The 27,393-nt window shown below is 36.2% G+C and overlaps 1 protein-coding gene across 5 annotated transcripts in view; it reads right to left on the bottom strand.

Moving 5' to 3' along the window:
* The window catches only part of LOC128866790 (transcription factor collier), a 130,777-nt gene extending 111,682 nt beyond the window's left edge, over positions 1-19,095 (bottom strand). For all 5 annotated transcript variants that reach the window (XR_008454957.1, XR_008454955.1, XR_008454956.1 and 2 more), the window contains exon 1: positions 18,915-19,095. Coding sequence is in view for 2 of the 5 variants with exons in the window: in XM_054107771.1 (XP_053963746.1) it covers positions 18,915-19,033 (119 nt within the window). In the remaining 3 variants the exon portion in view is untranslated. The remainder of the gene's footprint in view (positions 1-18,914) is intronic.
* Positions 19,096-27,393: the final 8,298 nt, after the last annotated feature.

Here is a 27,393-nt window from a genome sequence, read left to right on the forward strand (position 1 = left end):
CGCGTAGTTTTTTGAAATATTGGATACTAACTTCCATTTTGAAGCTTATGCCAAGATTTTAACTTTCAATCCAACACCTTTTCATAAAATATCAAATTTTCTCGCTCTCAATAAATCTGTGAATATTTGATAAAACAACTTAAGGCGATTTAGCGCTTTTTGTCTCTCAGGTAATAAATTGTTGGCTGTTCTGGAGATCTTTAAGGCACCTTTCAGGTCTAGAGACGTGAAAATCGAAGGCGTTGAAAATTGAAAAAAACAATCGGTATCAATTGAAAATCGCTTTTATTCATTAGATCAATTCTTTAATAAAAATATTTGTTTCAATGACAATAATAAAAAAATTGCTTCCCCTGACGTTACACATGCCAGTGGAGTAAATGAAACTAAACTGGAACTAACTGGAGTAACGTCTGAAAAAAATCGGTCGATTATTCATCAGGGTAGGGTGGGTAGCAGATTTCCAAAAAAAAATTGCTTCTAGATATTATATCTGTTTATTGGCAAAACAAAAAAAAGGATTTTTTCACGTTCTCGCTCTTAAAAAAACTAGAAAATTGTAGCTTTGCTACCCGCGAGACCCACAAGTCTACTCAAAAACATACCAAAAATTCAAATCAATCGGTTCAGTACTTTTTGAGAAATTACCAACGCCAACTTGGAAAAAATAGTTTGGAGAAAAACACTGGTAACGCGCTTATACCTAGACGTCGTACTCCAAACCGGTCTCGTTTTAAAAGACTGTAACAGCTAAACTACAACGAATTTCAATATAAAAATTTGCAAATATTGTATATTTTTGAAAGTATAAACTATCATAACATGAACAAAATCGATTTCTTCGAAATTCTAGACCAGAAAGGTGCCTTAATTAATTAAATGATTGATGGTAATACAACTTTAAGTTTTTAACTCAGCTGACACATTTTTTTCTGTAGCTGAGCAGTTTTATATCTTGAGGCTGTAGGAAGCTTTTTCATTCCTGACTTGGCACCTTAACCAAAAACAAATGTTCTGTATGCCATGTGGACTGTGCCGCTCCTTTCGGTTAGGAGGTAAAAGGGCAGCCGGTAGGGGCTACTATTATTATTATTATGAATCTCATATAATTATTGATATTAATTTATGAAAATGTACAGGCAAAAATAAAACTTTCATTATAAGCCCAAAAGAAACTCTCGTCCAATTCATATATTAAAAGGCTAAATATTTTAAAATTATTGATTATTTTGCTAATAATTTATCTTAATCAGACTCGAAGTCTATTATACACACACAAATTCAGTACATTTGCACAATACGTTCAGTTTTATACCTGCAAACGTGAACTTTGTATGAGAATTCAGCAATTCGTCATACCGGCATATCACAAATGATTCCACAAAACTATTAATTTTTTCGCTTTTTTTAGAACAGACTTCTGCCTGTACTTTACAAGCAACAAATACATGTTGTAGATATTTATAAATATGTATGTGATAAATGCTCATACACACATACAAATATGATAGGTCCGACTATTTATGTGCGGTGTCCATGTCAAGCAGACATGATAATTGCAATGAGTGGTTGCGCATATGTTAAATGTCAACAACTTGCCGACACACACATGCAAACATAAGTAAGCACACATATTTGTATTATAGATATGCGTATATGTATAGTTGCAGTAGTACAAGGTAGACGCATACATTTGCACGCTTGTGGCTACATATCGGATCGACAGCACAGACGACGGTACGAGAACTAAATGACCTTATGGGCTTGTAAACGCCTTCACAACACCAACGCAAACCTGCCAGAAAACAAAAGAAAAAAAAATAAACGAACAACACCACACATTGAACATTTTTCCGCGCCGAAGGATATCGTTCAAGTCACTCACACTTTTCGTTTTTTAAGGGCAAAGCTTTTCGTTTATGTGCCAGGGAGTATTTAGACGCGCTTGGGTATAATCTACTACCTCCTCCGCTGCCACAGCCGCATTGCAAACAATTTAATTTAGAAAATGCCGTTTTTATCAGATTTTGTTATTTATTCATGGAAAATTGCACCAACGTAACACCGCTGCCGTTATTAAATAGTTGCATGACAAAATGCAAAATTATAGTCACTCCTGTGAATGAGTGAGGTGCGCAAAAAATGCAAAAAATAAGGGGCTGTCTCTGTGAGTGTTTTGTAATGAAGATTAAAATGTATTTTTCACTGCGGGCGAAAGGTATGCAAATGTTTGGCAAATAAAAACAGGCAAATATTTAACGAAAAGCAAAATTACTATTGTTTTATGGAAAAAGTGATGCAACGGTAGAAACCAGCGGAAAAATTGTACAAGTAAAGCGACATCATATTTGGGGCAAAATAAATTAAATTAAAATAAAGCAATTTGGCGGTCACCGTAGGTGAGAGGTTGGTACGCGACTACCATTCGAGAGTACGTATGTTCGAATCTCAATGCATTAAATACCGAAAATGATAGAAGTATTTTCTAATGGCGGTCGCTCCTCGGCAGGAACTGGCAAACCGCCGAGTGTATTTCTGCCATGAAAAAGCTACTCATAAAATAAAAAACCATTTGACGTTTGTAGTCGACTTCAGCCTGTAGGTCCCTCCATTTGTTCAACAACATCAAGACACACACCACAAATAGGAGGGGAAGCTCGGCCAAATACTTAACAGGAATGTACACGCCAATTATTTATTTTATTTTTAAATAAATCAAAACAATTACATAAATTAACTTAACTTATATTAAAGCAAATGAAATAGAATAAAATAGAAAAAATTTAACAAAATAAACTGGACAAATTTAATAAAATAAAACAAATAAATTGAAATAAAAAGTAAATTAAATTAAATTAACTTAACTTAAACTAAACGCCTACCTAAGAATGGACTACTCTCAAAAATCTGGAAAAAGCAGCTGTCCGTGCTAAAGAGCAAGTCGAAAGGCAACCCGAACCTATTGGCCATTATGCACGCTCGACACAGCAGTAAAGCACTTTGAAAGACTGATCAAGCCTTGACTGGCCGCAGCCATAAGTAACGCCGGAGAACTAACCACAGGACAACACGACTTTAAACGCTGAAAGTTTACAATAGAGACAATCGAAATTGTCATCAACTGCGTAGGAGCAGCGCAACAGGGCAGTATTCAATGCAGAAACATAGTCCCGCTTGCCAACTTAGATGTAAGGAAGGCTTTTTATGGCGTAAGCTATGCGGACATATTAGCCGCCTCAGAGCAAAGGCGGCCTACTGCGTATAATGAAAAATTATTTGCGAAACTGCAAACTCGTCTATAAAACCGCACAGCGCTCCCGATGTATAAACACCACGTCCGGAGCGGCACAAGAATCAATTTTCGTTCCCGGCTTTTGGTATGACCAGATATTAAATATGGAAATCCCCGATGGTATATACGAATACGTAGTCGATAACGCTGCAGTCATCCCAGCACGTAACCTTGAAGAAGTTTGTAGAAAACTTAGTCAAGTCATGATATGAACACAAAAGTGACTAGACTCACGTGGCCTCAAATTAGCTACAGAGGAAGCGGAGTAAATACTTCTAACCAAGAAGCACATCCCACTAGTTAGCATGCAAACTTGCTCCAAAACGTTAATCACAAAAAAGAGCTTCAAGTACCTAAGCCTACGGCTGGACCCAAGACCAGCTTTCTGGGCCCAAATAAAGCATGCAGCAGAGATGGTATCCCTACGCAGTAAACTGATAGGAAACATAGAGGGACCAAAAACATGAAATACTGATCGCTACCACGCTCTCAGTTTTTTTTATAGGAAGCTGAACTGTGGACAAATGCGCTAAAGGCAAATCACCGGTGTAAGTTTCTAGCATCGGTACAACGAACCGTATCTCTAAGAGTGGCGTCTGTTTACCGCACAGTATCAGAGCCAACTGTTCAGTTGATAAGAGGTTCCACACCGATTGACGTATAGCCTTCGAAAGGAAAAAGTTGTGGGAAACCTGTAGAGAGCGAAATAAAGGACAAAACGCTAAGGTTATGGCAACGCCCGCTAGAGAAACGAGCAGTTAGATGACTAAAAAAAGATGTCGCTACATGCTAAAGGGACCTTCGGTGAAGTAAATTGTTATGCAACCCAAATGCTTTCGAGATACGGGTATATCCAGATATAGCTGAAAAGCGAGAACCGAACATGCACAAGAACGTCGAACGTTGGAGAATGCAATCGGTCACATAACCCCCGAAAATGTAATCCAAATCATCAGTGGATTCGCGGAAAATATACTCCAGACGAAAAGGCGGGACCTGGACAAAGGCAATAAGCATAGATCGTGTATTGAGAAAGATGCAACGCTACTTAGAAGTAATGCTAAAGCGGTTCCAGGGTGGGCGACGGTTCCAAACGAGGGGAAGGTTTTAAGTCCTTGCCACTGCTGTGACGGCGGCTTTGATGATGCATTCGACATTTTAAACCTTCTCAGTCGCAAGAAAAACGTAGACTTAATAAAACTATACAATTAAAATACAATATAAATATAATTAAAAAAATGAAATGAAATTTTATTAATAACAAATTGAAATGAATAACAAATTTATTAGAATACAACAAATATTTTCTCTATTTATCTATAATAAATTAAATTAATTTAAATTACCTAAAATGAAATAAAAAAATTTAATTAAATAATATAAAAAATATAATTAAATTAATAATGACCTGAAACTTACAGCATAAAAATTTTAATAAAAAAAACAAAGAAATTTTAATAAAAAAAATAAAGAAACGTTGAATTAAATTACCTTAACTTAAACTAAATAAACGAAACAAAAATACACAGAGCAGTAAAGCAATTGAAATTGCATAAAACAGATTAAAATAAAGCAAAATAATCGGACTAAATGAATAAAAAATTTAATCAAATAAACCATCTGATGAAATTTCTTAGTGGTACGAAGCGATTAACACAACGGTAAATAGTCATTGTGTCGCATTTTTCTCATAACTTCTTCTCATAAATTTCCTCTCCCCTTCCCGGAGGACGTTCTTTGATTTATCGTCCAAGTAGGCCTTCCATGTAACTTAACCTAACCTAACCTAACTGCGGCACCTCCAGAGTATTTAATTTTATACATACATATTTTGCTTACCTTATAGACATACATGCATATAAGTAAATGCACCGAATAGACACAATTTACTTATACAAGGTGGCGCAAAATTAATCACCCAATCGGAAGATTTATAATTTTTCCAAATAACGTCGTCGTCAATCACATCTGACACTTGTGAACCAGGCAGCCGCAGCATGCAAACAGACAAGCAATGCAGCGCGTAAAGACAAATTAAAGATTTCCAACACTCAAAACCATTTTTGTTTTTATTTAGTAAAAAGGTAATCATAAAACAAAATTGGCTGATTAATTTTGCGCCACCTTGTAGGGACATGTAATACGAAGAAATGCAAGAATTTCTAGTATTGCTAACTTTTAAGAAGTTGACACAAATTTAAAAATAAATTTCCATGTTGTAAAATATTACTTTTTGTGCCATGAATTTTTACATTATCACAAGCGCAATGCCACACTCATGTATGAATTTGTATAATATCCCCATTGCTTACTCCCTGCAACGAAAAGTTACCTCTTTTATATATACACTCACCACACAATATCTTTCAGCCAATAAATTCTCTGCTGCAATTGCTTATGCAATCGCAAATGTTGGGCAATAAAATGCATTCAATATTGCTAGGAGAGAGTGCACTGAGTGCCATGAATGCACTTTGTCGGAAGAACAAATGTAAAATAAAATGCTTTCTGACTATCGATTTTACATAATAAATCAAATGAAGTTTTACACATTTTTATGATTTATGTGGATCGACTTGGATGGAATAAAGGTCAAAACTTACTTGGGGAAGAGAGTACGAGTAGTAGGTAGGCTATGGTTTTTATTGCGGCATAGGGAGCTGCCAATTAAATTAAAAGTGTTGTAATTTTCTTGAAGTGAATGGCGCAAAATAGCTATGACGGAGTGTGCAGTTGTTTATATATGACTCGTAGATATAGAAATGTTTAAAAAATCCATGCGTTACTTTTTCTCTTATTTTCTCTTGAACAATGACTAATTGTATGGGGGACTCAAGCAGGACGGGATTAACCATGTTGTGGCGCCTTTAAAATGTTTAACTTCTTAAAATACGTTATTTTCTACCACAGTACAGTACAAAGGTGGTGCAAAATTAATCATCCAATTTTCTTTTCGAATAAATTCTTACTATTGTAAATAAAAAAATGATTTTGATTGATGGAAATCTTTATTTTGGCCTTCATGCGCTCCAATTTTCTGTCTGTATGCTAGAGATGTCTAGTTCACAAGTGCAAAACATAATTGTCGTACGACACCACTTTGAAAGAATTATAAATCTTCCTATAAGGAGATGAATTTTGTGCCACCTAGACGAATGCAAAATCAACTTTATATGACGGGGCGGTTTAGTAACATTTTCATTCCTCCTACAGTGCGACATTCTCCATATGTTCTGGTGCAGCTGGCTATTACTTCTCACTGAGTGAGTGCGCTTTCATTGCTCCGGATGGCTCCGTTAATGTAGCGGCGAACAGAAACTTTACAAGCGAAGGTGGTACCCTGACAATTGAAGACGGTATTCCTCAAGGCGATTCAGTGGCAAGCCTGTGTTTTTAATCATTTTGTAAAACTTTTTTTTTAACTTTTCTTGAATTAAATATTTCTTTCTGTGTTTTTCATATTAGGTCCAAAAGTGGAATAGTTTCGTATAAAATCTTTAAGCTCACATGGAAATATTCATAGAAAATTTGTAGTAAATTACGCAACGAAAAATTAGTGCAACGTAACTTAAAATATATAGAAATAAAAAATAATTAATTGTTAGGTGTTTGCCCGAGCTCCTCCTTCTTTTGTGACGTGCGAGTTACTAGTATACACTCACTGTATCCATGATAACGTATTACATTCCATAGAAATTAAGTAGTAAACAGAAATAACAATGAGGCGATAAGCTAATCCTTGATAACGTATCACATTCATTGTTTTGAAGTCATTATAAATAGATCTATTCTTCAAGAAATCGACAGTCGGGATACAACCGCTGTTTAGAATATAACTCAATGTACACTTTTGGTACGAATAAAAAATATATTTTTATTAATATATTAAACAAATGGCTTTTTCATGGCAGAAATACATTCAGAGATTTGTCATTACCTGCCGAGTTGCGACCTCTATTAGAATGAACTTTTTGTATCATTTTGTTGTTTAATGCACGGATAGTCACGCACCAACCCATTCGGCTACGGCGGCCGAAAAAATATATATGAACTAAAAAAGCCTGTAGAAGATGCGAGTCTTAATGAAATAGGCGTGGGTTACCTGTAGAGGCACCTGAAAAGTTATATAATTATTGTATAGCAGCAGGTATTTTAAAATGGCACTGTTGCAATTTGAACCGAATTTCTGTGCCCAGAGTTTAATATATTCGAGCTGCGGTTTCAACAAAACGACCTACATATCTAAGCATAAGCGAAGCAATGCTCGAAGTTGACAAACGGAAATTTGACGCCTGGGCCATATCCTGGCACGCGTTCATAAATTGGATGCCGTGATCAAGTGACTTGTTAATCCTCAATTATCTTTTTTGGTGATGCATCAAGCCAACCTCTTTGGACGAGGGCGAGGCCAATGCTCGAGAGACTATTGCCAGAATAACACCGCACGGAGTGGACCGAACCACCCACAATTTTACCGACCGCTTGAAGTGCTGCCTGCGAAGCCGCGACGGTCATTTGAATGATGTGAAATTCTATCATGCATGTGTATGGTTTCAAAATAAGGTCAGCATCCTAATTATTATCTTTTGATATTTTACACGAAGCGGCAAGGGACACTGCACTACGAAAAAAATTCTATTCAAAATTCCGTTCAATATGCAGCCACATTTTTTTCATATATTTATACATAACTAAAGGTGTGAGTATTTTATTTTATTTTTCTTATGCATTTACGTACCTCAAAAACTGATCTGGATAGTTTTGATTCTTAAATGTCAGGTTTTCTTTTTTTTTGTCGGGACAACTAGCAAGCTTTTACGAGATATAGACAAAAAACCCGTTTTTGAGAAAGGCGAATAACACAAACCGGGATATCGTTCGTATATTCTAACTTTTGGGTATTTCAATATTTTTTTTCACAATTTCGCTTTAACCCAAATACGTTCGTTTAATCCGACCGCGATTTCAAGGGCATTTCTTTAGACAATGCTCTCAATAATGGACAATCGTTGCGTAAAACTTGGCGTGCTAGGTTTAAACTACCGTTCACGACAAAACCGTATGTCAGTACATCGAGTTAACCTTTCTTTAAATTAAAGCACACCAATTCTGGCTCTAAATCGCGGCTTGCTACAATTATGCGGCCATAAAGTACATCTCCAGGATTTACATCTGGCCGATTCTTTTCAGTAGCAGACTCTAAGGCCAAATATGAAAGTGAAGCCTGTTCGTGTGCTCCTATATCGACTCTGAACATATCGCCGGCCTTTGCTGTTACTACACCGATTTCAGCTTCACCTCTAACAGAAACGTAGCGTTGCTGATAACTGTCAACCCAGTAGGTGTTTGGTCTCATGTGACGAAGCTCCCTTGTAAGCGATCACTTGCTCATTTTCTCGTCGTCATCCTGACCCTAGAATTACTTTTTTGCTTTTGGCTAATTTTTCAGCAACTAAAATGCGATCACCGGGTAAACAATTTCCTTCATTTTATAAATGCCCGGTATTTTGTAAGTAAATGAACTTTAAAAAGAGACTATTAATCGGAATATCAAAGGGTATCTCAAAAGTCGCGTCTAGATTGGTCAGTAGTGAATAGTTCCTAGACGGTACCTTTTTTTATGTCATCAGATGTACAAAGTAAAGATATATGCAATTTTACACCACAGAGCAACGCGTGAAAATTATTGAAACTTATAATGGAAATGGTCGATCTTTAAGAACAAAGTATCACAAAATTCGTAATTTTTTTGGTGTAAATCATCGTCCAAATGAGTCGACAATTCAAAGGTTGGTGGAAAAATTTCAAGAAACTGATTTTGGTTCTGCTGAGGTTAGAAAAAAGCACTGGCAGACCAAAAACTGAACGTTCTGTTGAGAATATTGCTGCTGTAGCGCAAAGTGTTGCTGAACAACCTGCAACATCAATTGCCCGACGTTCTCAACATTCATGAATCGACTATTTGGCGGATTTTACCTGTAGACGTGCTTATGGGAAGCATTTAAATGATTTTTTCAATGACATTTTTCATATATAATTCTTAAGAGCCGTTTTTTTTTTAATATAAATAGTGAAGCCTGAAAGAATCTAAATTTTTATGTGTTTTATTTTAAAATCAAATCTAGGCGCGTCGTTTGAAAGATGCTTTACTTTAAGTAAAGTGGCAACATAAAGAGTAAAACGAAAAAATTAAAATAATGAACTTTAAGTTGAGCGGAAATTGTTATCAATTTATCTTTATAGATATATATATATATATATAATTTCCGCTTAAATCAGTTTTTGGGTGTTTGGCCGAACGCCTCCTCTTATTTGTGGAGTGCGTCTTGATGTTGTTTTATAAGAAATGTTAGAGGTTAAAGGCGTTTAAATTTAAGAAATAGGAGCTTTTCAAACCTTTTCAAAAATCGTACAATTTTAATTATTTTTAATTGTTTAACTTTGTGTTAAAATTATTCATTTTCAATTTCATTGCGAAAACTTGAGGCCTAGGGTAGGTGGGGTGGCTGTCGCAATGACACACTTAGACCGTTCATAGGTCCATTGTGATACCACTGGAACTTATCCTTACCCTATGGGTTCCTTTTCAAACCATCCGGTAGCTTTAATAAACGAGCAAAGCTTCGTTAGTTTTAGATGCGCTATGTCCGCTACATCATTTAAAAATGCCATGTCAAGAGTGTGGAGCCTCCTTGTCGCTAAACTTTCACACTCACATAAAAGGTGCCTGATTGTTTCCTCTTCTTCTGTATTTAGACAGCTTCTACAGAAATCTAAGTACGGGAGTCCTAACCTTCTAGCGTGGCTGCCTGTCAGACAATGACCAGTTAATATCCCTATCATTTTTCTTATAGTTTCTCTGTTAAATTTTAACAAACTTTTTAATCGACCGCTGTTCCATTTCGGCCATGTCTGTCTGCTTAGTTCGCATGTTGAGAGGTTTTGCCAACTTGTGTTTACCATATGGATGGTTTCCCTATCTATCAGTAGCTTACACGCTGACTAAACAGCTTGGAGGTCGAGCGTTGTACCAATTCGAGCAAGTTCATCTGCCTTGCAGTTCCCTGCTATATTTCTGTGGCCTGGCACCCAAATAAGGTGTATTTTGTAGTATTTTGATACGTCCCTTAGAAGTTTAAAACATTCTATAACTGTTTTTGACGAGTGTGTTTTATATTCTACAGCTTTTATTGCTGCTTGACTGTCTGAGTATATGAAGACTTCGTTTGTGGATAATACTCTCGTCTTTATTACAGTAAGTCCCTCTTTTATGGCAGTGACTTCCGCCTGAAATACACTGCAATGATCAGGTAGGCGAAATGATTGGCTAACTCCGAGTTTATCGGAGTAAACCCTTCCACCTACTCTGTTACTTAGTTTTGAGCCATCTGTATAAATGTTTATATCATTTTCCCTAACAATAATTCCATTATCCCATTCCTCTGTGTCGAAGGATTTGTCTAAATTGATATCCTTGGTCTTACAGAAATCCGTTGTACCAGGAATGCATGAGAATTTTTCTAAAATTGAAGAGTGTCCTCTCTTATTCTGAGTAGACCGATTTCTCTTAGTCTGAGAGCAGCCTTCTTGGCAGCTGTTTGTTTGCCGAAATGCTCTATTGGTAATAGGTTAAGCATAATGTTTAGTGCATCTGTGGGTGTGGTCCTCAGTGCCCCGCAGATGCGAAGACTAATCTAAGACTATCTAAAGCTGGCTACAATTGCTGTGTATAGCCAATATACGATAGATGGAGAAAGACCCCAACTTAGCCCTATTAGTTGCTTACAAGAGTAGAGCGCTATAGTTGCTCTTTTTACTCTATCTTCGACATTTGATTTCCATCTTAGTTTTCTGTCTAGTATTATACCTAAGCAGCGGGCCTCATCACTGAATGACAGTGCCGTTCCATCTAGAGTCGGAGGAGTTATTCTTGGAGTTCTATGTTTCCTGGTAAATAAGATCAGTTCAGTTTTGTTGGGGTTTACCCTAAGCCCATTTGATTTTGATTTTGATTTGATTTGACTTGATGCCTAAGAGCGCACAAATCTAGCCGAAAATGTTACAGTTATAACAAATTAAATACGAGCGAATATTTTCAAGTTTTTCCGCATTCACTCTCGCAGTTGAAAATGAGAGTATGATTTCCTATTCTTGTTTCATTTTCTGTGTAGGTTCGAATCTCCGTGCATGAACATCAAATAATAGAAAAAGTTGTTTCTAATAGTGGTCGCCTCGCGGCAGGCAATGGCAAATCTCCGAGTGTATTTGTGCCATGAAAAATTTCTTCATAAAAACACCATTTGTCGTTTGAAATTGGCTTAAAACAGTAGGTCCCTCCATCAAGACGCACACCACAAATAGGAGCAGGAGCTCGGCCAAACACCCAACAGAAGTGTTAGCGCCAATTATTATTTATTTTATTTCTGTTTCAAACTTCTATTACTGCTTCGAATCTTTGCGAAATGGCATCCAGCTATAGTCACTTGAATCCAGATGTGCTCAAACCGTATTTCTATTGCTGCGATGTCGCGGTGAAACTTTTCGCCTTATTCGTCGCTTTCAACTCCCAAATTAATTCAATAATTTCAGATAGTCTTCAATAAGTCAAGTTTTATAAAAAGTGTGGCAACTTTATTCTCCAATTTTCGTTCTCTGAATTTTCGTTTATTTTTTTTATTTAAATAATTTTTTTTAAATTTAAATTTAGTATTAAAAAAAATAAAAAACACAATTTCTCTAAATTTACCAGCGCCAATTTTGCCTGAGGTGTTTGTTGAAAAAATATCAATTTACATACACAATTAAAAGTGCCTTTGTTGCACACTGCAACAATTTCTTTTATCTAACTTATTTCTATTTTGTAGTATACATACATACGTATCGTACCTCATATACATGTATCTGTGTGTGTATCTACTTTTTTTATAAAAGCATATTTTATCACATTCTCTGTTTATTTTCTTATCGGTATAAAATTGTTCGCTCTGATGTTTTATTGCGTCGAAAAAAAATTAAAAAAAAATAGAAAATAGAAAACAAAATTTCCCTGTTCCTATTTGTATCCGCACCAAAACAGCAGCGGCCATAGCACAAGCAGCAAAAAATATTCGTACTTACACACCCACACCATCAAACATATGTAGCTGTTGATTTCTGATGAAATAACATAACTAATTTTAGCAGTTTTTGTTTTTGCAGCTAATTGCAGAGCGTTGCTTAATAATATTTCGAATTTTTATCAAGTTAAAGTTGAGTTGATGGCTTAAACTGTCGTTGTGGATTATGAAAAATTTAAATTTTTGTTGAAAACTTGCTAATTTGGTGTTCGGTTACCGTGGAGTGCTAAGTTGATATGTGCAGATGGATGATTTAGTCAAACGTGCATTTGCATATACATACATATACATATAAGTACATATACATATACATACACATACACATATATAGGAATACATGTACGTTCGATAGCTGCCCCCAAAAATAAGCATCATTTTCTTTGTTTACGCGCATTTTCAACAAAATACTGAAGCGTGCACACATCTATACATACATATAAATACTTGTATACACACATATGTATGTGTATACATACATATATAGATACGGGTAATTTGGCGTCAAATCTAATTTCTCGCCAATTTAACGCCAATTTTTCGTGGACTTCACACTTTGCCAAAATTTTGTTGTTTTTATTTTTGAATTTTTTTCTTCTTTATTTATTTATTTATTTTTTTCTTTTATTTTTTACCACTTTTTCTACCAAATATTTCACACTGAATTTCTATATACCTCAATGCCTTGTCATGATTCTGATTTGCCGACGCCAAATACAAAAGTCCTGCGGTCATTTTCTTCCAACACTCACTGCTACTACTATTTTGAATTCCATTCACACTTTCACTTTTACTTTCAACTTCGAATGCGCCAACTTCTACGCTACTTTTCTCGCTAGTGGAAACATCACTCGCTTTAAGCATCTCAATGAAAACTAACCAAACAAAAAAGCTTTCTCAGACAAACAAAATCCCTTTGCTAAGCACAAAATGCGAAAACACAAGAAAACCTTAGAAGAGCAGTAAACAGTTGGAATGTTGTAAAAAGGAAGCCATACGAAAGTGAAAACAACAAGAAAACAGCAATAAACACATAGGAGTATAATACAAAAACAAAAACAAAAACAAATAAACTGAGAACAGCAAAAACGGCGAAGGCAATATTGCTTTGAGTCAAAAAGGACTTCATTATAGCGCACACACGCACACACACACTCCATCAAAAAGTTGCACGCACGCCTGCACAGGATGCCAAAAGTAAACAGTTAATACATCCTTGCGATATCTAACAAAACAAGCGGCGGCGGAGATGAGTTGAGTGGAGGCGTAAGCGAGTGGAGTTTAGTGTGGAGTGAAGCGGCCATGTCCATACTCGCGTCGGGAGAGCCAGCACGCCGGCAAAGGGGATGAAAGTTGGCGCTAAAAATCAGCTAAAAATCATCAGCCTGGTTGCCAAGTGCGCCAGAAATATATTTTGGCAAGCAACACTAGCGATTTACCGCTAATCATTTGGGACATTTCTGAGTGAGTCTTTGAGTGTATTGCTGAGTGCGCCAAAAACACAGTAAAAAACACAGTAGATAAAGCTTTAGGTCAAGCGCTCCAAAAGCTGAGTACGTCAATACTGCCGGCGGCACCAAAGTACGCCAAATTTCTTCTTTTTTTGGTTTTTTGATCGCTGTTGCTTTTTGCTTCCCCAAACAAAAATAAAACGCAATAAAACGTCGCAGCACGTGGTTGTATGGGGTCACATCTGAGTGTGTGCGTATGTGTGTGTGTTAGTTTTCGGGGGAGACTTTTGCGAGACGTTTCGCATTACAAATTCCCAACGGTAAAGGGTGGCATGCAACAGCGGCGCAGTTAGCGCTTCAAAGGGGGAGCAGAGCAGGCGGCTATACATTCGTACCTCCGGGATGCTTTAATCTGTACATGTTTGCATGCTGATGGCTGCGTGTAGAACAGGTAAACAAATTACGCGCATTTTGTAGGGTTCAGTGCCACCATTGCTTGATTGTTGCCTTCAACAAGCGGAGTTCAAGGCGCAAATGGAGTTGCATTGTTTTGCGACGTTTTATGCGAAATGCAAATGGGGCACCACTACATGCATATGTAAGTTTGTTTATATAAAGAAATATGATTGAAAAGTGGATTTTCCACAAAAAAGAATAAATTGCTAGTTCAGAAAAATTCACAAAAATTAATTTATTTATTGTAACTCTAATGAATTGAACAAAAATCAATTTCTTTCGGCACATTATGGCTTTATTGGAAAGAAGAGTATTCGTAGTGAAACCATATTTATTTTAATTGGCTGCCTCGCTTAGTTTTGCAGTAGCGCGGCCCAGACCTTGTTCAGAATTCCTGTTACTCTCTCCGGTTGTATTGGCTCTCCCACAGTCACTTGCTGATTTTCCCAATTTTATTTGTTAATAAGCAGCCAACATTAAAATAATCGCGCCAAATTGTTTTCCAATGAACGAATATGGAAAGCACATGAAAATAAATTTACAGCCACAAAATGAAATGCAATACAAAAAGTTACCAATATTTGGACGACCCTCAACAATAAGTTTGAGTCTTTTCTTGGTGGAACAAATGTCGGATAATACCTTTATAATATATACATATATATGTTTTCCTTGAACACCTTGTCGAGCGTAGGGCCTTTATAAAAGGTGGCGCAAAATTAATCACCCTATCGGAAGAGCTATAATATTTTCCAATGGTCTCGTACGTCAATTATATTTGACACTTGTGAACTGGACAGCTACAGACAAGCACTAGGACGCGTAAAGTTTATAATAAAGGTTTCCATCCCTCAAAATCTCATTTTTTTTTATTTAGTAAAAAAGTTATTCAAACACAAATTTGGATGGTTAATTTTGCGCCACCTTGCATTTTAATACTTGTAATAAACACTAAACCATAATATTTTGGCCTACGTAAAACACTAATGTTTATGTCGATCACTCCCACTTGGATTATTCGCTTCTGCAATATTCAGCGTTGCACGATTCGATAGGTCAAACAAATGCTAAGGACGCACAGGCCTTATGTTCAATCCCATTCGCTAGCCAAAGGCAAGGATTTCTAAAGAAGCTAATTCACTGAAGTATTTGTGGAATCCTTGCCACAACAATTTCTAAAATAACTGAGTAATAATGAAGAAGTCGTAGAGTTCATGTCACATTTCTGAGTCAATAAGAAACTTATCTGAGTCTTATTCGTGCCCAACTCAGAATAAAGTGCACCCGACGGTGGCCAGATCCTTTATTAATTTTTTATAATTTTTTTACAAGGTTGTCTTGACCCAATTTATTTAAATTTTCCTCACTCAGTTTCAACGAATCTACTTTCCAAAGTTATGAAGGCATATTCATGTTTAATTTAGAGACCAACTATGAAGACACGAATGTTTGAACTCTAAATGCATGTGCACCATGCAACTTTCTTCAAAATTTCATAGTTGCATATCGCTCATTTATTCCAATAGTGTCATAATCCAAAACAAAAGAGTTCTAAATAAGCCTGCAGAAGCGACCGCAAACTCTTTTTTTATGCTGTATGAAGAAATCATGGCGATATCTATTGACGGCATCTCATCAGATGAAAATCTGTCTCTACTTTTCCTTGGAGAGGCATAGTAAATCGAAAATTTTGAAGCCGTTTTCGCAACTTTCTCGTTTTTTTTTTTAATTATGACGCTATTGAAGTAAATGAGCGGTATGTAAATGGAAAAATTTAAAAGCTCATGGACGATAGGGAAATTCAAAAATGTCCCTTTCATACAATCTCATGCAAGGCGTTTTCTTAATACATTGAGTGCCAAGCGGATTTTGTGAAAACTTTCATCAGAGCCCAAACCGGTTCTTTGTGAGGAAACGGTGTGGAAGTGATATATATTCATTTATGAGCTATTCCCGTTCTGCTCTCTTGTTTACTTTAAATTTTTAGCTGTTTTTATGTATCGCATGTTCTTGTACGAAATGGCCTTTATGACGGAACTGGAATCGTAAAAATTTTACCACACTTTTTTTTCAATTAGAAATCTCTACTCAAAACACGTAAAAAACTTTCATGTAAGATTAAAATTTGTCCAGAATTTTTTGCATGACGAAAAATTAATGTAAAATATCATTAAAAATGTTATAAAAAATTGTATACAAAAATTTAAAAAAAAAATGTATGTAAAATTTTGTAAAAAATGTAATGTAAAATTTCATTAAGCATTTCATGTAAAATTTTATAAAAAATTGAATGTAAAATTTCTTTAACCATTTCATGTAAAATTTTATCAAAAAAATTTAATGTAAAATTTCATTAAGCATTTCATGTAATATTTTATAATAAAAGTAATGTAGAATTTCATTAAAAATTTCATTTAAAATTTTATAAAAAATTTAATGTAAAATTTTATAAGAAATGTTATGTAAAATTTGATTAAAAATTTCAATGAAAATTTCATTAAAAATTTCATGTAAAATTTTATAAAAAATTTAATGTAAAATTTCATTAAAAATTTCATGTAAAATTTTGTAAAAAATGTAATGTAAAATTTCATTAAGCATTTCATGTAAAATTTTATAAAAAATTAAATGTAAAATTTCTTTAAGCATTTCATGTAAAATCTTATAAGAAATGTAATGTAGAATTTCATTAAAAATTTCATTTAAAATTTTATAAAAAATTTAATGTAAATTTTTATAAGAAATGTTAAGTAAAATTTAATTAAAAATTTCAATGAAAATTTCATTAAAAATTTCAGGTAAATTTTATAAAAAAATTAATGTAAAATTTCATTAAAAATAGAATGTAAAATTTTATAAAAAATTTAATGTAAAATTTCATTAAAAATTTCATGTAAAATTTTATCAAAAATTTCACGTCAAATTTCATTAAAAATTTCATGCAAAATTTTATAAAGAATTTCATGCAAAATTTTATTAAAAATTTCCTGCAAAATTTTATTTAAAATTTCATGTACAATTTTAAAAATAATTTCATTAAAAATTTAATGTAACATTTTATAAAAAATTTCTTCTAAAATTTTATAAAAAATTTCATGTAAAATTTCACTAAAAATTTCATGTAAAATTTATTTTCAAATTAAACCTTATAGTACATTTTCGTACTCCGCGGTGCCCCAGGAAGTATTAGGTGTCGTACAAATAAATGCGACGCGGCACTCAATGCGTTAATAATCCTAGAAAACATTAATGCCTGATTTCACTATAAAAGTTGACTCTCTAATTATACAAAGTGGCGCAAAATTAATCAACCAAAAATTAAGAAAAAAGTATATATGGTAACAGTATGACTCTCTCAGGTCTCTCAATTTACGTAAAATACAAAATTTTGGCATCTAAAACCTACATCTCTCTATGTTTGATAAGTTAAGTTTAGTTTAGGCCAGCCAAAAACACTCGATGCTGGTATGGTTGGCCTAAGTTGTGTAAAATCAGGTCTAAGTATTGGCTAACAGAGCTCTTCGGCCACCGGTAGAGAATTAGAAATTTAAAAATGCAAATTTTACTATGTATATTTACTTTAATTTGTGCTAGGGATCATTTAACTGTCTATGTAAATGGCTATGATTAATGCGCAAAAGCGAAATAATGAGAGTAAGTGGATTTACCAGCAGCGCAAAATTTAATCATCCAGTTTTGTTTTAAATAAACTCGAACCTACGAAGCCCTATCTTCCAATAGGTTGATTAATTTTGCGCCACCATATATATATATAGGTATATTTTCCTAATGGCTCCCTAAAACTTAATACCTTTTTAACAGCCACAGAGCTTTTGTGGCATTCCAAACACTTTGAATGATCAGCTCTTTGTGGAAGATTAATTGAAGTGTTAGCTTAAGGCGAGGTGAACTAATTTTACTCGCTTGCTCTTTCTAGAATGGCCTGGCGGACAGTGTAAGGAACCTTGGCAAAAATGCGGCTATGAATAAAACCTTATAATGGGTATCAAACAAAAGTGAGAAATATGTTCAGAAGCGGTAGTCTCAGGCGCCTTATGACCCGAATTATTGGCTCGATTTCTTCACAAAAGAAGTTCGAGGTATTCGTACTTACTCGATTTTATAAACTTTTTTTTTATTGTTTTATTTTTTATTTTTTGTTTTATTGAAAATAACTTAAATATAAAGCAAATATTTCTAAAACAAAGCCAAAAAAACTACCGTTTTACATTTGATTTTAATTGTTTTTTTCTCATTTAATTAAATTTATATCGATTTATTATTTAACAAAGTTTAGTTTAACATTTACAAAATGTAGAAAATTTATTTGAAGTATGATACATACGCATGCACATTCATATACAGAGTAGATGCTAGTACAGGTTATATATTCTTTAAATCAGACTGCCGGTATTAGATTTTCGATTTTTGAACTTTTTCACAGGTTTACTAAGTTTCGTGTACATACATACGTACACGCATTCTCTGCTAAGCGATTTGCAGAAAGCGTAATGTGCTCCATACTACCATTTATATACATACAATCCTCAATGAATCGAAATGCCCTGCATTATTGTGCTTCCAGCATTTTATAACACTTACTTGCTCTGATCGATGACCGGTTGCATCCAGGCGCGCGCACCTAACGGCTCCTCTTTCAGCGAAGTCATCGGACCGCGCGGCTGATTCATATCTCCCGCCGTGGGTGGCAGACCAAACATGAGGCCGCTCGCCGACCGTGGACCGGTCGACGGATATAATTTGCGGCCCCATTCCAATTCGAGTGTGGGCCATGGTGTGGCCGAGCTGAAGCCCGGTACTGGTTCGTCGGAACGCAGCTTGAGGCCGTTGCACGCACGGAGGGTGTGAGAAAAAGAACAAATTGTTGGAGCGGGGGCGACACTGAGTAAAGTACAAAGAATGCGAGTAATAGTACACTAAATGGTTTATCAGTTATTTGTGTGTGTATAATTTGTTGTTGCGCCAAATGTTCGTTGTTTTTAACACTGTCGTTTTCCGGCACAAAACAATTATATAGCAATAACAAGAACAACAACAGATGATTTGTTTACAATTTATATTTTGATTTACGTCGCGCTTCGATCTATCGACTCGCAATTTACCGTTTACACATGTGGCTCGGGCTTATTCACACTTTCCCCTGGGGGTGTCACAAAACAAGCTACTGCTGCGTCGATGCCAAATAAAAAAACACGCACACATGCAACGCGTACGCATACTTTTCTGCCGCACTGTCACTTGCCGACACACACTTGTCTACACTGTCAATCAATTGGTCGGTCGGACGCCCGGTCACTGGTGTATACGCAAATTCATCGAATTACTCCAGTAATATACAAAATCTAATATGTTTGACAGCTGCGTTGATTCGAACAAATTTCATCGACGCTCTCGAAAGTGAAACCCGTTGAGAATTTGAGATTTTCCCGGATCACAAAAAACAAATTCAGCTCAAGCTGGCACTGTGTTTTGGCTCAAATGTGTGGCACTACTCTTGCCCAAGTTCTTGCGACAGCTGTACCGTCCCGAGTGGCTGTTAAACCCCAACTGAATCCCGCAGTGTGATGTTATGACCGGCAATGCTGCTGCTACCAACTACCAACCGCTGCTACTACCGCTACTACGGCTGCTGCTACAGCTGCTACAGCCGCTGCGGCGCGCACAATGCCAACGACAAGCACAACGAGCGACGGGGCACAGAAACTAGCCAACAATGTGGCATAGTAAACTACAGCTAAGACAACGATAACGACAACGGCAACGACTACGACAACGACGACGAATCACCATTGGCGAGGGTTCAATTGCAAAAGCAAAGCAAGGCACAGTGCAGCAATAACAATAAACGCATGGGAGTGTATGTGAATGGGAGTGTGTGTAAGAGCGCACACGAGAAAGGCACCACTGCTGGAAGCGAAACAGCCAGAGCACGTTGTATGCAAGAACAACAACAGCAACAGCATCAGAGGTGGTGGTTGGTGACAGCGGCAGTAGCAACATTGTTTGGCAGTGCAGTGCAGAGTCCACCGAGGCAATGACTATTGTAAAGGCGAAGGCAGAGCCAAAGAGTCGATAGAGTAGTGTTGAGTTGGGCAGAGCAAGAGCAGAGCAGTGCAGTGCGAACTGCGAACTACGAACTGCTTTGTTGCTGCAGTCAATCAGCCAACCTACCAACCACCAACGACAAAACTAAAACAAAACCCACAACAAACAAACCTTCTGCAGCAACAACAATGGAAGGAGGGTAACAGAAAAAAAAACGTATTTAATATGAGAAAAATTTAAAGAAAGAAAAAAACTTAAAACAAAAAAATACAAATCTTAACCTATCACTAGAGGCGCTGCGCTGAGCAGGCGCATAGGGGCAAGCACACAACGGTGCTGCTGCTACTCTTAGTCGAGGAATTCGTAAGCTATGAGTAGGTGTGCTAAGCGCACGTTGCAGCAATAACAATCACACATTAAACAGAGATGCTTAATACTGTGAACGACCCCAAGGTTTCAATGATGATGACGACGATGCCGTCGACGACAACGAATGAGCCCGTTGAGATGACGTCGCTTGGCGAGCGACCACGACGCCACACACAACGAGGTTGGTCGATGCGCACTGCTCAAATGAAGGCAGGCTTGAAACGCAACAAACACCTCGCAGATGGACACTGAACACTTTTGAAGGCTCTACATTTTGATTGTTGTTTTATCGGCTGCGGGCTTTTTGCTCATGCTCTTGATTTTTTTTTTTTGTTTTTGTTTATTCATGTTTCTTGCATTGTTATCATTTTAGTATACATATGTATATTAGTTTAGTAAATACATGTACAGGGTGTCACGAAAGTATTCTTATCTATTGTTTGACAACTGACAAGGCCTACTCTATTTGAATCTTATCTCTGTTTTTTATTGGTAATGGTAATGGTTGTACGTGTTAGGCTAAGGCCGTTATGCACTGCGACCAGATTGAGATTAGTACACCGAGGAATCCAACTAGCTCTTTAAGAGTGAGCAATTGTAGGTCTTCCTCCTCTAGTAGGTACGAACCCAGGATTCTGTGTCTCCTGTGGCCGAATGCCTCACAGTAGGTGATTCAGCTTTCCATAGACTCCTCTTCACCACAGCATAATCTTGCACTAGATAATCCTATTGTGTTAAAGTGTTTATTACAGTCAATGTGACCTGTAAGTACTTCACAAAGTATTCTGAGGCCCTTTTTATCTAGGGTTAGAGCAGATTTTGCTCTGTTGGCATTGAAGTTGAAAAACTTTTTGGAGTGATTAAGGCCGCTTGTGCCCTTCCAGTGTTCCCTGATTTTAGTTTGGATCCATTTTTTGGTTTCCGGTTTTATATTAGTTTTGTTAAAGCGGAAAAATGGGGTTGGCCCAATAAATAGCGCTTCTGCCCCTTTTTTGGCATAAAAGTCTACTTTATCGTTTCCTTCGTGTCCCTCATGTCCTGGTACCCAAATCAGTGAGTCCTGATTATGAGTGTCCAGTTTGTGGAGTAGCTCAAAGTACTAGTCAAAAACACCTTCAATATCCTCTGTAGTTGGAATAGTAGCAGAAAATTTGGAATTGACCTTAGTGCTACTTGGGAAGTTATTCTTATGCACTCCAGCTAGGGCTACTACTCTCACTTCTGTGGCGCTGCTACGTGCTTTAAAAAAGTACCTTTGTTTGTAGTCAATAGATATTTACCACTGTTCAAGTTTAGCGTAGTAGCGAGAGTAAAAAATGAAAACTATGAAGTTGCGGAGCAAATTCAATTCCTGATTGGTAATGCAATCCGTCTGAAATGGCTCATATTAATAAAAATAAATAATTGGCGCGTACACTTCTGTTAGGTGTTTGGCCGAGCTCCTTCTCCTATTTGTGGTGTGCGTCTTGATGTTGCTCCACTAATGGAGGGACCTATAGTTGCAAGCCGACTCCGCACGGCAGATATTTTTATGAGGAGCTTTTTCATGGCGGAAATACACTCGGAGGTTTGCCATTGCCTGCCGAGGGGCGACCGCTATTAGAAAAATGTTTTTATTAATTTTGCTTTCACCGAGATTCGAACCAACGGCCTCTCTGTGAATTCCGAATGGTAATCACGCACCAACCCATTCGGCTACGGCGGCCGCCTCATGGCTCATATTGGAGTGCCTAAATATGTATCTGCGTACTTACCAACTTCTTGCACAGCACTGGTTCGATCGATTTCGTTCTGGTGTAATAGATGTCGATTAGTCAGGAACTAGGAACTAGACCACAACACCGTCTGGAAGCATTTGCAGAAGATTGGATTAAAAAAAAAAGCTGGATGTTTGGGTGCCATACGTGTTGACGCAAAAAAATCTCTTGGACCGAATCAACGCTTGGGATTCTCTGCTAAAACGGAACGAACTTGACCCATTTTTGAAGCGGATGGTGACAGGTGATGAAAAGTGGATCTCGTACGACCACGCCAAGCGAAAAAGATCGTGGCCGGCCCAAACCATCCCAAGCCCGGATTGACCGCAAGGAAGGTTTTGCTGGGTGTTTGGTGGGATTGGAAGGGAATTATCCACTATGAGCTGCTGAACTATGGCCAGACCCTTATAAAGGGGGGATAATGAAGTTGCCTTCTAAATGGCAACAAGTTTGCGAACAAAACGGGGCATATTTGACTTGAATCGGATAATTCTAAGTACGTTAAATAAAGCGTCAAATTTCGATCACAAATACGACAATTCTTTTTCCCCAACCCAATATTTACATTAATAATCTCGTTGAATACACAGAGCAAATTAAATTGGGGTCGTTTATTTCTCAGTAAAATGTCTTGTACTACTTGAAGACCAGTTCAAAGCGCTCTATAAATCGTAGTTGTAAATAGATAAAAAGGCTTTCCTTAGTTTTTAAGTTATATTTCTTCCTTTTATAAATATTTGAAATAAAGTTAAAAATATTAATAAATTAAGGATCATTTTAATATTATAAGAATGCATTGATTTGTCAGACTTTAAGGGGTTATAAACAGTTGGAGGGCCGAAAAAACGAATTTTCCAGAATTTTTTCTGAAAAAACTTGTAAATTTATTGATCTACAAATTTGTACACACATTGATTTATCATTTAACTGTATTTTAAGACTTAGAATTAGTAAAAATATTTATTTGGAAAGGAGCTACAGCTAATCTCCGGGAGCTCTTCTCAAAACAGACGTTTTGCGGTGGCCACTATATCTCTGAACTGAATCCTCTGAAATTAAAAAACCAAACAGATTTCGTTAAAGTAATGTTAAATCTGGTAATTAATCGAAGGAACAAGCAAAATAAACTTTTCTGACAAAATGGCGGCTTCTAAAAAAAAAATCGATTTTTGACTAAAATTTCGGCTTTAAATTGTTTATAAAAAAAATAAATATTTATCGGTGAGAAAAAATCTTCGATTAATTACTAAAAAATATATTTAAGAAGCTCGTGTTAAAAATTGAGACTAATCGGTTAAGCCGTTTTCGAGTAATGTTGGTCACCGAGTTTGAAAAGCACTTTACAAGCACCCTGAAACGCCGTTTCAAATTTGCGTGCAACTTCGGAAATATTCACCGGAACGATAATAAATTTCCTGTGTGTATTCTTAAAATAAAATAAAATCGATTTTTTGAAAATTCTAACTGTATATAACCCCTTAAATGTCCAAAACTTTAATAAGTTAAATGCCATTACTTTTCATTTACTTTCGAAAGTTAACTAGCGCCGAGCAACACCCTATATATACTCCATTGTCGGTTATAGTTGTACGACCAGTGATCTGGCTGAGAATAGAAACAGGCATTGGTAGTGTCAAAAGAGCAGCCTGATAGGCGGTAAAAAAGAGAGAGCACACCCCAATATTAACAAGAGAGCTGAGTAGAGCAATGCAGGGACAGCGATTAGGGGCGTATATGTAATGTGCACTCACTCGCACATAGCAGGAAATAAAAAAGATGTATAAAATTGAAAAGCAATAATGGAAAGAAAACAATAAATCGAAAATATAAATAAAATAAGAAATAAAATGTAAAATATGAGTAACAAAAGTGTAGTAGTTAGTAGTTGATGGTGTACAATAACAAGTGTGTGATTACATATTAGTAGTTAGAGCTAGGCAATTAATAAAATAGAAGTATAAAGTTTTGCATCGAATATAAAGACAAAAAAGAAATTGCACCCTCCGTTAGGTCACTAGCACTTCATTATGCTTATGAGAGCAGAGATGCAGGGTGCAAAAAGCAGAGGACGGTATAGAAATCTACATTAGAAATAAGTAAACGCTGACGACAGATCCAATTTGAAATTTAAGATTTATTAAACTAAGCGGTAAGCAGCACACACTGATATACATATATAAAAAAAATATGTAAAGATATACGCATGCATAAAGGCATTTACACATGTAATTTTTAATATTGCACTCACTCAAGCGTCTAAACTGAGTCACAGAAAGCGAGCAGATGCACGGAAATTAACGCAGTGAACAAACCACAAACAGCGCAAATTGGAATGCAAATGATGTATGTATGTATGCCAGCAAATGAACAACAAACGCCTGCAAAAACAATTTTTTTTCATTGAAAGCTCAAAATCCAACCATATCTTATGCATACTAACACATAAATGTGACAGCTAATTATCGGTATATTTTTTGTTGGTTTAGGAACTACACTACACACATTGACAAGAATGTATTAGTTGCGATTGGCCCCACAAACGCAAACAGAACTGAATCGCAACAAAAGAGCAGAAACAACAAAACTATCACTCACACACGCACACCTCATATGCGCGCTAACTGGGCTCGCTTGCCTGTTTACGTCGTAGATGTCGTTCTCACAGTGTAGTAGGTTGCTGGTCGTACACAACATGCGCAAACAAGATGGCTCAGCATTACGCAAACTCCCAAGTGAGCAGCACACTGATACACTCACACACACGAACACACAACTTACACTTGCCGATTTGCCATCATCATGCCATCGCTTACACCTATGTATGTGCTTTACATGCTCGCATGCTCCGCCGTCGTAGTTACCGCCCCTTCCCAATGCTGCTGCTGGCAACCGCACTGCTAGCGTAGCAGTGCGCGTACAACGCAGCAGAGCATGTCTACGCGTTGCTGATTTGTTGTTAGAAAGCAACAATGTGATTGGTTGTAATTTCCAGTGCAATTATGGCGTGTGAAAAGTGGTTGGTGAAGAGCGAGTAAATGCTATGGAAATGAAGAGTACAACAATGTTAGCATGATAGGAACGTACAGAAAATTGTGGAATCGTGTCGATAATGCAGGATGCGATTCCATAGTGTATGAAAGGCAAGTAATGAGTAGTGGCGGTGTGTTTGAATGATGCGGGAAAATTACTTTATTTGCGTGGCCAGAAAATTGTTAGCCTGATTTGGCGAATTGCAGACTGTATAAGGAATTGGAGTTTATACTAATACTAATATAGTTGCGTAGATATGGAAGCAATATTAGTAGATATATTATCTTAATTTATTTATTTATTTATTTATTTGTATGAGTAATAATTATAAGAATATACATATATGTATATGCTTATATGTATATAAACCATATTTATATGTATATATATTTACTTCGGCACATTAACAGCATAGAACCTCAAGTATGCCTCAGCGTTATCGCAAATTTGGACCATCGGATGGAGGTGTGCCGCCGAGGCCACGGCGGCCATTTGGCCGATATTTCAATACATAATTGAGCTATACCAATATTATCATAATAAATAGAAGTGACAATAATTAAAAAAAAATTGTATTTTATTCAAAATTAACACCGGTCCTTAAAACTTAACCACCCTTTGTTTAGTTTAGTTAAGATTTGAAATTTTAGGAAAGTGTTAATACTTTCTGTTTGCTGTGGCCAAAAACTGTTGTTCGTATCTGGCTTAGTCCGGGTCATTCGCCCAGAAGATGTTGCACTGATAAATCTGGTCTATTGCAGTATGAGCATGGTGGCTTCGCGGCTCCACTTAGTAAATGACTATGTCTGGGAATTGATAAATACATAAAGATTTATGTACAGTGTACTCTTTCCTAACGGACACCTCTCTTAAACGGACATCTCCCATAAGCGGAGAAGCTTGCCTTGGGGATTTTTTAAAGTTTTCTTTTTCACAACCTTCCCATAACAGAACGCGAACACTTTTTCCCCTCACCAAAGATATTTTATTTCTCTCATAAGTGGACAGTTTAAAAACTCTGAATTGGAGTTATCAAAATCAATTAATTTTTTATATGTATGTTGTTTGTTTCATTCAAAAAGCGTGGGAGCAAGTGAGTCCATGGACAGTGAAAAATTGTTCAGGGGAAGCTGACTTTGAGAAAATAAACTTCCCTAGTAGCGATAGGACGGTTATACTGTAGAGGATGAGCTTTCACTATCACTAGCGCAGAAACAAGTTCACAAGAACAATGCAAGTTGACGTCGAAATTATATTAATTAAGTCTTCATAAGTGATGAAGAAACAAAAATATAAATACTGAAGTGGCAACTCTCTCTGGTCAATTCTTCAATAGATAAACTAGAAAATAGGATTGGCGACTAATTCACTGCTTATAAAAAGGCTTATTTAGCAAAGAGAAAACTAAACGCTCTTTCTTTATATCACAGCGACCTCAAAAGCGTTGAATTGCTTGCTGATCTTCATATATACCACCAAGATATTGAAATTAAAGGAAAAACTCGAGAAACTAAAATTTCTCACTTTTTTAAATGAGTTTGAATATGAATTGAATTGCATAGCAAAATTTGTTTTTACATTAGTCGTTTGTTTACAAATTCTGTTTATTTTGCCAAATATTTATGTGTATATCTGTTGTGGTTTTGGAAATAAAACTGATTAAATATTAAAGGTCAGCCACAAATTATTTTAACTTTTTTACACTTTCCTCTTTTCCATAAGAGATCAAATTTTTCAGTCCCTTAGGTGTCCGCCTAAGAGAGAGTACACTGTATATGATTTTTTTTACCTAGCTTTCGTTTAACAAACCCAACGCTCCAATTTTTTGGGGTAAAATTAAATTCGAAAACTCTCACTAT

The sequence above is a fragment of the Anastrepha ludens genome, chromosome 6 (assembly GCF_028408465.1).
Source record: "Anastrepha ludens isolate Willacy chromosome 6, idAnaLude1.1, whole genome shotgun sequence".
NCBI classification, from domain to species: domain Eukaryota; kingdom Metazoa; phylum Arthropoda; class Insecta; order Diptera; family Tephritidae; genus Anastrepha; species Anastrepha ludens.